The sequence below is a fragment of the Rhipicephalus microplus genome, chromosome 1, assembly GCF_043290135.1.
Source record: "Rhipicephalus microplus isolate Deutch F79 chromosome 1, USDA_Rmic, whole genome shotgun sequence".
In the NCBI taxonomy this organism is placed as follows: domain Eukaryota; kingdom Metazoa; phylum Arthropoda; class Arachnida; order Ixodida; family Ixodidae; genus Rhipicephalus; species Rhipicephalus microplus.
In genome coordinates this window covers 65916544-65928499 of record NC_134700.1, presented here as the reverse complement: position 1 = coordinate 65928499, position 11956 = coordinate 65916544, and the positions used below count along the sequence as shown (strand labels likewise).

General features: G+C 48.8%; 1 protein-coding gene across 1 annotated transcript in view; it reads left to right on the top strand.

Annotated features, from left to right (window-relative positions):
• The window catches only part of LOC142765373 (uncharacterized), a 192974-nt gene extending 181230 nt beyond the window's left edge, over nucleotides 1-11744 (top strand). Inside the window, exon 5 of the mRNA XM_075866222.1 lies at nucleotides 11427-11744. Coding sequence (XP_075722337.1) covers nucleotides 11427-11709 — 283 coding nt within the window. The 3' untranslated portion in view covers nucleotides 11710-11744. The remainder of the gene's footprint in view (nucleotides 1-11426) is intronic.
• Nucleotides 11745-11956: the final 212 nt, after the last annotated feature.

Genomic DNA, 11956 nt, shown 5'->3' with positions numbered 1-11956 from the left:
CTACGCTTCCGACGGGCTTCGAAGACTCCGGCCACCCAGAAAAAAGCTCGCCTGTCAGTCAAAGCCAAGAAGGGTGAGACGACCGCCAACACAGCACCTTCCACTCGTCTTTCTTCACTACTGTCAGTGGAGTCGGCACAGCAGAGGGGCACAGCCATCTGTTCCCCTCAACCGCAAGTTCACAAAGGGAGTCAAGAAACCTCTCCAAAAAACCGGTTTTCTGAGTCAGCTGGCACCGGCACACAACCATAAGAAAACCTGTCCACATCCACACAGCAGGAATGCGAGGCCAACACCCACGATTCACCTTCATCGCAAACGTCTTTCTCTTCGGAACACACCACGCCCTCTTCCTCCTCCCCTGCTGATTCATCCGCGTCCCCCGTCCAGCACCAAACTACCTGCGGAGACGGCTTTTTTCGGCCAAGAAACAGAAAGGTGTACTATCGTACCTCCACACAAGAGGCCTGCCAAATTGGGTATTACGCGATACCAATCGATGACGAAGGTATGTGACTGGTGCAAGCATGATAACCATGAGATGCGTGTTATGTGGGAATTTGACTACATACGACAGTAAGGCGCCAATACAATTCGATGTACCGTGGTGCGCATGCTCGCCAGCGTTCACTATGTCGCGTCACGCCAGCGTCGCTACGCCTGGTGCCACCCCTTTCATTTACTCGCAAGTGCGCACCGTGCTGTGTTACTTTGACGCATGCGCATTTCAGCGTGTCTGGCGTCCCTCTGTCACGAAAAGAGGCAGACGCAGTGTTGTCAAGGTAAAGCATCGGCGCAAAATGCAGCAAGTCGCATTTCGCACCGGTTGCCGTCAGGCCGCGCCGGTCACGCCTGGCGTCAGTCTATAGAGTGCTCGCAGTTTGCTAACGTAGCGTCGCTGTGCACAGCGTGCGCGTGCATCACCGCTACATTGAAGTATATTGGGTCCTTCAAGATGCACTCGGCGCCGTTTTTCTATCTCCACATATACCAGATATGGTGTCAAGTGACGTCAATAAATGACAAAATATATGACTGCTGGAAACATGACAATCCTGATACGCATGTCATGTAAGACATGACAACTGACCACGCTCTTAGCGTGCTCGCAGCCGTTTCGCTAGCTCCACATAAACTTAATTTTGTATCACGTGACGTGAATAGATTAAGAAGGTAAACGACACATCCAAACATGATAATCAAGACTAGAAGTCATGTACAGCATCATTTACCTCCACCTCGCAACGTTCTACTGATTTTCAAGTGACATATCAACGTTTCTCATTCGTGCTTCGCGTATCATCAATTTCCACCATACGTGGGATCTGCCCATTTCTTTTTCTAAAACTTCAACGGGGCGCCTGAGTTAAGCATTTTGCCGCTGTAGGGTGACTTTACTAAGAGAGGGGAAGAGAGGCCCGGAGGCAGCCCCAACCCAACCACTCACCTTTGCTTAAGCGTTTGCCAGGGATGGGAAGTCCCCGGAGTTGAAGCTTGGCTCTTGTGTTCTGGTCTCAGCTTTGTCGGTCGTCTTGACTTACCCAGGCAGTCCCAACACAGATAAAGGTTTCTTTGTGGAGGACGGAGCTTCCTTGGGAGCTGACGTCCACTTCGTGTTGCTCGGTGACATCCTCGGCTTGATCAGCTTCCGGTCAGCAGCGCCCGTTACTGTCAGCAGCACCGGTTTGATGACTGTCTCCATAAATTAGGCAACGAGGTTTGCACTTTTGTTCAGCAGCACCCCCGAAAGTGGTCCCAACTTGAGAGCCACAGCCGCCACAGCGTCCTGACAGCGGCCTTGGGAAGATGTCAGCCCAATGCCCCACCGTATCACATCAGTGACAGGCGGGTATTGTCTTATAAAATTTCACAGGGATGACCTGATCACTGCAGTAGACACAAGACACCATCTTGCCTTCGAAGATGACCAATCCAACGTCGCTTTCACCCAATTTTTTCACGCATAGGATGTTGTCGTGTTTCCACCTCACCTTTCGCTTCAGAGAGACTGATGTATCGCTGGGGTTGATGTTGAAGACGTCCTTACAGATGTCGCCCGAGGCTTTCACGTGACCATGGAACGGGAGTTGGTGGCGGCCGACTACCAACATGATGTCCCCGAGGAGCCTCTCGGTGGAGGGCACAGAGTTAAGTTCACACACAATCACATTTTGATCCCGTACGGGCTAGACGGGGAGTTCCACATCTCCACAGTCACGTATCAGGTTACGTACAGCATTCCCGGCTTGCCTGGAATGAAGGTCGCCTACAAATACAGCGTTGTGCGTGACTTCAGCCCCACAATGAATTCGTCACGCCCAATGAGTGGCGGGACGCCATTGAGGTTTGAAGGTTCCTTCCTTCAGGGCCGCGCTAGCTGCGTCTCCGTGCGTAGCAGGCGCAGAGCGAGACACCGCTTGTTGCTCGACGGTGGTTCCAGTGTCCTTGGATGCCAGCGTTTTCTGCTTGCGTCGCCATATTCGGACCATATCAGCCAAAAGTTCGTCTTCGGATCACGGAAGATTCTCGAGCTGCGCAGTGTCCATGCTGACTATTTGCATTGAAGCAGCATCGTCACCAGTCACAGTCTTAGCCGCCATCTCCGGGAAAACGCCGGCCGGGGCTGGCGGCAGCGTTGCTGCCCCAAGACCAGCACCCCGGCGGTCAGGGAAATGTTCTTGCACTCAATAGTTTGTCGAAATTGGCCCACCTTGATGAACGTGGTGTCCACTTGCGTCGCTGATTTTCACAAAGACGAGACGAGGAAAACTTGCGAGATTTGAGTTGAGTGAGCGCAATTACCTATAGTCATTAGCAGAGCCAAGGTGATGCACGTGCGTCACCGACGCGCGCCTGAAGCGTTCCAAAGAAACTCGGCTGCTAACTCGCAGATCACAGAATCGAATCTCGGCTGCGGCGGCTGCATTTTCAATACAGGTGACAATGGTATAAGCAGGTGTGCTCAGATTTGGGTGCACCGCAGGTGTACCTAAATCTGAGCACACGGGCTTACACGGGTTAAAGGGTTAAAGAACCCCAGATGGTCGAAATTGCCGGAGCTCTCCACTACGATGTCTCTCAGAGCCGTATGGTAGTTTTGGGACGTTAAAGCCCAAATATCATTAAACGAACAAACAAATATGTTGCGTGAAGCAGACTCGTCATTACGGTCGTCGCTGTAGGAGCCCGCCGCAAAGCAAGTCGGCGTACCTACCTGAAGATAAATCTGCTCCTGGTCAGTACGCTTCATACATAACAACCCTTTTTAAATGCGAAGCATTTCTTAGCGATCTTCAGCGATTTTGAGCGTATCTATCTATCTATCTATTTATCTATCTATCTATCTATCTATCTATCTATCTTTCTGTCTATCTATCTATCTATCTATCTATCTATCTATCTATCTATTTATCTATCTATCTATCTAGCCGCCTACCTCTTTTAGCTCTGCTGGCCGTTTAGATAATGGTAACGATACCAAACTTGTTATGGCATAACATGACTGTATGAAGAACATATTTGACTAATCATAACATGTAAATTATGATATTTATGTCATAAATGTCGTGATTTACATTTCATGGTCCCGCAGCACTTGCGGTGTTTGCGGTCACATGGGGTGTTGCAAAACTGGTATGGTATGACATGATTGCATGGAAAAAACAAGTGACAGACCATAACATGAAAATCAAGACATGCGTGTCATGTAACAACATGACTACATGCCACGCTCATGATGCACTCGCGGCCGTTTCGCTAGCTTCACTTGTACCAAATTTGGTATTGCGGGACGTGAATGGATGATGAAGGTATGATACTGGTGCAAACGTGATAAACATAGGATGCGTGTAATGTAACAGCATGACTACAAGCTACGCTCATGATGCACTCGCGGCTGTTTCGCTAGCTTCTCATAAGTCATCTTTAATATTACGTGACGCCAGTGAATGACGAAGGTATGTGACTGGTGCACACATGATAATCATAAGATGTGTGCCCTGTGAAAACATGACTACATGCCGCAGTCAAGGCGCCAATACATTTCGACGTGACGTGGTGCACGTGCTCGCGGACGTCCATTTCATCGCGTCGCGCAGGCGTTGTCACGCCAGGCGCCGGTTCTGCCATATACTCGCAGGTGCGCGCCGCGCTGCGTTGCTTTGACGCATGCGCGTTTGAGCTCGTCCGGCATCCCTCCATCACAAAAAAGAGAGACGCACTGCTGTCTGGATAAAAATTGCAGCATGCCGCAGTTCGCACCAGTTGCCATTGTGCCGCGCCGACGGACGCTGGCTGCGCCAGGAGTAAGACTATAGAGCGCTCGCGTTTTGCTAACGTTGCGTCGCTGTGCCCAGCATGCGCGCGCGTGAACGCTACATTGGAGTATGATGGGCCCTCCATGATGCGCCCGCAGTCGTTTCGCTAGCTCCACATATATCAAATTTGGTGTCACGTGACGTCAACGTATGACGAAATATATGACTGGTGCAAACATGATAATTCTGACTTGTGTGTCATGTAAGAACATGACAACATGCCACGCTCATGGCATGCTCACGGCCGTTTTGCTAGCTCCACATACACTAAATTTGGTATCACGTGACGTGAATAGACGAGCAAGGTAAACGACACATCAAAACATGATAATCATGACACGGATGTCATGTACGCAATCCTTTACCTCCAACACGTAATGGTGTGCTTATCTTCAAGTGACATTTAAACATTTCTCATTCGTGCTTCGTGTATCATCGTTTCCTACTGTACGTGGGATCTGCCATATTTTTTGTGCTAGAAACTACGCCTCGTCGAGAACAGCCTAAAAAGCTAAGTGTGAAATCAGCGCACCCTTTTACGTAACCGCTTGTCATCGCCGCCGCCAATCAGAACATGCACACTTCGGGCCATTGGAGCAAAATCGGACTGCAGCGTCCGGTGCTCAAAATTTCCGGAGCCCTCCACTACGGCGTCTCTCATAATCAAATGGTGGTTTGAGGACGTTAACACCCCCCCAAATCAATCAATCAGACTGCAGCACCACTAGGCCTCGCTACAGCCACTCAACCTGCCTCTACGGTGGAGCTTTCAAACTGAGTTTATTCAAGTAACATCGGTACAGGATGCTGCTACCACAAGGAACGCATCCAGTTATTCAAAACCCGCGACGAGTGTGCCACCTCTTCAAACAACCACTAAAGTTAGTGTTTCACTGTATGAGCGACGCTTGCATCATTACGAAGGTTGATGAACCTACCGAATAGGTACGTCCATTGCTTGAAAAGAAAAACGGTGCTCTGAGCATTTATATGAAACCTGGTGGAACATTGAAGAATGCCTCAAATGTACGAAGCACTTAGGTTGATTTTGTTTATGCACTTGTCCGCGGGGCTTGCTGTGGCGGGGTGCAAACAACAGTGTACCAGAGGCAATGCGATACCACGGGTCTTTAGTCCTTCCAGCCTACGGAGCACAAACGATTCGTCATGAGGACTTCCTTGTCTCAATTTGATGCTTTTTGTTCTGATCAGCCCCAGTGGTAGCATGAGATGGAAAATCTGGTGGGTGCTTTGCAACAACGGCATTATCCAAGGATTTTTATCAATGACTCCTTAAAATGCGTGCAAAAAGAAACAAAGGTGTGACAAAAAAACATTTTTTTCATTCCTCATGTGTGTCAGAGTGTTTCAGACTATGTTTGGTGGACATTAAAACTATTTTCCAATCTCACTGTGCCTTTGAAAACGTGTTCACTAAGCCGAAATACCGCACCCCTCTGAACAATCAAAGCCGAGTCACTGATAAGGTACCCCTTGGTGACTGCGACTCCACGTACATCACCGGAACAGGTGGGAAGGGGTCAACAAGGCTCGAGGAACACAAAAGAGACATCGCCAAAGGCACCCTTGCCACGCATTCTAAGACAGAACTCGTCGAACACTGCTGGACAATGGAGCACGCCTTGCTCTTTTCTAATGCGATCACGCTGGCTCGAGAACAAAGGTGGAGTAAGAGAAAGCTTCACGAGTCGTGTTTCATTCATCGCGAAGAGTCAACAAGCAACAACTGCATACCCCTACCGGGTGCTTACAGAGACATACGAGACTAGCAGTAGACTGTGTGGCATCCTTTCATTTATTGCCAGTGCATACTGAAGATGTCACCTAGATAAGGCAAACGTCTGTTAAGATATCTTTACAATTTCGAGTTATTTCGGGGTAAACATATTTTTCATAGAGATCATATTAAAGGGTAATACGAACAGAAGCGCTCAATGGGCTACTGAAGGCCACTTTGTCATCATGAGGAACAAGACGAGACGGAGGCGGTTGAGGCAATACCGTGTTCGCTGCATTTATTTGCATGAGAAGAGGTATCGGTTACCGCGTCTAGCCAAGTCGATAGCCCGATCATTCTGTTCTGCGCGTGGCTTACTCTTCACGTTAGACGCGGCTTGCTTCTTCCCTTTCGCGGCCTGCTGGCCAAAACTGGCATGGCGCTAAATGAGCTCCCCCCTCCTAGCGTTTGCGCGATTTGAGAAGTCTATACAAAAGAATAAAATTGCAGCATATCTACGAAGTGAATGCTGATGAGTGGGGCTAAGGTTCGAATGATTTTGTCGGGAAACCTTAAATCATCCATCTGTCCATCTGTCTGTCCAACTCTCTGTCTGTGTGTACGCCTGTCCACCCGTCCGTCCGTCCGTCGGCCTGTTTGTTCGTCTGCCTGTTTTAAGTGCGTTTGATCGTCTGTCTGTCTGTCTGTTTGTATGTTAGTACATCTGTCTTTCTTTTTGTCTGGATGCCTGTCTGTCTACTTCTCTGTCTGTCCGTACGTCTATCTGTCTCTCCATCTGTCTGTCCGTCCGTCTTTCTTTCGGTGTGTCTGTCTGCTGTCTTTCTGTCAGGCTGTCTGCCCACCGTCCGTCCGTCCACACCAGTGCCAACAGCTGAGGGAGTCATTGAACTAGGCGGCCACTTACCACGACAGAGACAAGCATGTAGACCCGCGTCTTTAGAAGTTTCACTCCTAAAAACGTGAACGGGCACTAAGGACGGGTTGATGCTAGCGGCAAGCCTGCCTCGCCGTTTGATGTTTGATGCTCTCAAGAAATCGTGCTCTGCTGCTTCGTTCGCGCACGTCTGCAGTTCTTTGCGGTTCGAAGAAAGAATTTGAGACCCACTTTTGCGCCGTTTGCCGGCGAGCGACGTAGCCATTCAGCGGCGGAGGAGGGATATGAGTGAGCCGCATCGTCTGCTTCGGGTCTCCGCGTCGCCTGCGTTGACCACGGGTCACTTCGAGCTGCTTGCTTCTTGCTCCGCAGTTTTAACACTGTAATGAATGAATGCGTGGTTTTCGCAGAAGGGGAAAAGGCACCTAATTTATGTCTGCATATAGGTGACACGGCACAGTGCCTTGTAGAAGATGGGAGAAGGCTAAGATAAATAGAGAAACCTCGCTGCACAGGAGCGACAGAAATAAATAACTGATGGGAAAGATGGGGGCGAAGGTCAACACGGCTGAAAAGGTCTTAGGACAGCGCACCATTCAGCGAAGGCAATATAGTGTCAGAATATCGCGTATGTTGGGATGGTCGATGAGAGTTACGTTGGCTTCGAGATTGCGGGCGGCAAAACCGTTGAGCTCGAAGTCCAGCAGGCGAGTACTTATCAAGATATGAATGTGGATGTAGCACGTGTTTTTCCTAATAATAAAGTTTCACCTCCACCACGTGTTGTTCTTAGGTTTGGTTCCAGCACCTAATAACACGTTTTATCATCTCCGGTATTCACAAAAGCGCAGTGTAAAACCAAACGTGTCCCAAAAGTGGCGCCCGGACGCATGGCGCCAGCCGTTCAAGGTTAGACACAACAAACAAACGCGTAATACGTGCCTTCCGAAATTCAGAAAAGTTCATAAGCCTGCAACATCGATTATTTGAATACGGCTCTCAAAAACGGTGCCGAAACAATTCGAGCACTGTAACGGTGTACCTTGAAATGGAAGCGTCCGCTCGGAGCTTACAAGCAACGGGACACACGGCGGCCACTTGATAGGTTCGAGGTGGCCAAGAACTGCATTCGGAAGAACGGCCACGTTTGTGGCAAGCTGAAAGGCCTCGCCGGTGGAACTTGCAGTACAATTTGAACAGCTCTGCCGTAGACGGCAGCGCGCTGTCAGGGCAGACTTGCCACTAGCGTGAACCGCCCATAACCGGCGCTGAGTCAGTCCCAGAGAGAGGTGGCAGTGTCTCTAGTGGCAGAACGAAGACCTCAAAAACAAGAAACAAGACTTCAGTATTGCAAGCCTCTAGGTTGAGGTGCCTGCCCATAAAGACACGAAACGTGGTCTCCATCGCATGCGTAGTGGGGTGCTATTGGCAAGACGATGGTCTGGAATGGCCTATGGCCTTAGTGTGGGAGGCATACATGAAGATGAGCCGCGGGCTGCAGTGTCACTTTTGGGAAGGCGATGTTTCACGCCATAATACTGGAGCACGGTGTCACGCAGGTGATTGTAAGGTGAGGGCTCCACGAAAAGTACGTGAGGTGGTATTTGAGGTTGCGCGGAAGATTGTACTCCAGTACCTCAAACATCAATTCTTGAATTAATATTCTATTCACCTGCAAGGCCGCCTAAAACCCCTAAAACTATGACTCGATGGTGGAAGTCCGGAATCGTGGCAGAGGTGGGTCAAAGGGCGGCTACAAAGCTTGGCCTGACTGAAACATGGCTGTGGAGCTTAGTGGCACCGCTGCCACACAAGTGACTTCTCCATTGGTCCGTGGTCACCAAATGAGAAACAAGACGGGACGGCGACAGACTAGGCCGTGTCATGATTGCAGTTCTTATTTCGACGAGAACGTAGCGAAGCGGTCAGCTACCGCGTCAAGCCCAAAGTTTAGCCAGATCAAAGCCGGAGTGTTTTGTTCTGCGGGTGGCTAGCACATAACGTGCCACGCGGCTTGTCTTTCTCTTCCTGCCCAGCTAGTTAAAACTGACCTGGCGCTGCAGGCTTAAACAGCAAATTGTTTTCGAAGGCGACCAACATCTGATTTTCTGGCCAGAAATGACTCAAGACATAAAGAACATGATTGGAAGACATGAAACGTGCAAGATCAGGGCATACGCCCCGTCTAAAGAATTTCTCTTGATAAAAGACACTCTGTAGTCCCCATAGATTTGCGTTCGTTAATATCTATGCTTGCATGCAGGTAAGCAGTACTTGGTGCCCTTTGACACGTGCTGCTTTTATGTGGAAGTTCAAGAGCTACGGGGTACTTAAGTACAAGAAGCGATGCGCCAAATTTCGTCCATTTTTTCAAGGTCCAGAGTACCACCAGATGGTCTCAGCATCAACGAGCCACAGTTTACATCGAGTTTCCCTGCTTGGCAGCACCGTTCGGTTTCAAGCATATTACGCCGAGTCCTCATTTTCACAATCCCATCTTTCTGAAAAGGCGTGGAAGTTGTGAAACATATTCTTGAAAAGATTCACCATCTAGGAGGTGACTTTCACCAAGGCCCACTGAATTATCGCACAAGACCTCAGGAGTGTGGCAGCTTCGCTGGTGAACTGATCAGTAACCGCCGCCTCACGTCTAGTCTTGCCGGTTGTGATCCATTTCGCCGCCAAAAGGTGACAAAGTGACCTCAACACAGTGCACCGAAAAGAACGCTTTCAAACCATTTGCGAGGTGACATCATTCACCTGAGGGTGGAGAATGGTTGGGTAAAACTTAACAGTACTCGACCAGCTTGAACCTCGTTCTTACAGAGTGCTCACATAATACAGTGAGAAATACAGGCGAAATAGGCAGCATCTTCAACCCACGCCAGAAGCTAAGTTTTAGAAGCCTATCCGATGATGCTACGACAACCTATGTGCAGCCACCTTGTGATTCTGAAGTGCCTTACGCGCCTGACAGCGATCAAAACGACAGCGCTGGGTCGTCTACTCATTTGACTGACCCAGTAGAACTAACCATCCCGGCAGAAAGTGTTTGGGAGACTACTCCTCCGAGACCTCTGAGAACACTTTGTATGCAATGAAGTTTCTATCCTTCGAGAAGCTGTTCAAGCATGCCTTCGTGATGCAGTGTTGACCAGCGTATGTTCGCCAAGAAAGGGAGGTGAAGCGAACATTACATAGTTATCAGGCAACCTTGGGCTGCTTCAGCTACTGATGTCTGTAACAATAAACCAGCACCTGTATATAAGATGCTCAAAGTACTGCAGCGTCGTGTGCTTCCTCGTGTCTGTAGGGGTTTATTCGTACTTAAGCGCCAGGATCGGTTTTAACGGGGAAAGAACATCATATGTTAAAAGAGATTGTGTCGTTCGTTCAGTGGTTTTGCCTATCGTTGTTGCTACAATGCTGATGTAAGAATTTTTTTCTGTTTTTCACTTACGACGTGGTTTGATAGACAATAGGTACGCTTTACTTAGTTTTCCTGTCATGTGGAGGGTAAAATTCCATCAGTGGCATTCCACTTTTTTTGACAAACAGCGACCAAACATTTCAGTTCAATGGTAGACGTGTTACAGGGCAGATTTTTGGGAAAATAATTATTTATGATGCAACTTGAAACGCAGCTTTATTAAAATGGCTGTACCTGCGTGGAAAATCTGCTCTGCACTGAATGGTCCTTGTGAACCGGGGTTTTGAATTGCGACGAGAAAATTCCGTGCTTTGCCAGCAATAATCAATGCTTGCCACGTATGCCAGAACACATGTGTGTGGACTTCTTTGTTCAAATACACCTGCTTACACCAATGTAGAAGCTAACCTGAAGTGTTGACTGTAGGTGGCCGCAGGCTTGGGAAATTTAGCTGACCTGAAAACGCCACACAATTCCTTTAGCCGATGGCAGTGTGGGCAAGTGCCATATTTAAGGCTGTAGAACTTCAAAAACATGGCTTGTGACCACATCAAAACTCCTCAATATTTACCCACTTGCCTTTGGTCGATAGGTTTGCGCTAGTGGTGACGGTACCGTATATTTTGCCACTGCACAATTGACTAGTCCGCCATGGTAGCGTAGCCGCTATGGTGGTCGGATGCTGCCCCGTTGGCAATGGGTTCGATGCTGGTTACGCTGGTCGCAGTGTGATGGCGGAGAAACGGTAGATGTCCATGTACTATGCGGTGTCAGTGCACATTTAAAAATACCAGTCTTTCTCTATGACGTCTCTCTTCTTTATATTATGGTTTTGGCATGAAGCACCAGAAATAATATATAGCTCGGAGTTAATTGAAGACATCTTAAAGAAGCCCTTTTACTGCAGAGATAGTAGCAAGGAAGATAAACGCGATGGTGAGAATGCTGGTGAATTTTGATGATTATCAAGACATATAACAAGAAGTTACCACGTCTGTCTCACTTTTTTTAACTAACGGCGTTAATCATATCGAGCGTATGGCGCAGGGTGGACGAGGACAGTTCTCTCAAATACTGCGTCGTGGTGTCGCTGTTCGTGCTGTTGTGCTTGTACTACGCCGGGTTCCTGACTGCGTACATGCTGCTCAGCGCCCAGCCACAGCAACGACCGATGGGCCGCACTGTGGACCCACACTACACGCAATGGGTATTCAGCCCGAGCACATCTCGACAGCCTGCCAGTGGGAATCGCCACGCGACAACCGATGTCGGCGGCACTACTCAGGAGAGCGCCGAGCAGCCTCTGAAGTCCGTGTTTCCGGCTCTTTAAGAATTTTCGTACCACATGAGGTACCGTTACGCAGATGGGCTGGTGGCCGAGGTTTGAAAGCCTTATTGATGATCTAGTATTTTTATGCTTGGTTCTCTATTGTCGTAATTGGGGCCTGAGGTGTAACGCTGATAAACTCTAGCACACCTGTTGGTTTCACAATCCCAGAAACTACACTTCAATAAGGTCAAAAACGAAAACAGACATGTTTCTTCATGAATGTCAGTATGTGTGGTGTCAAAATCAA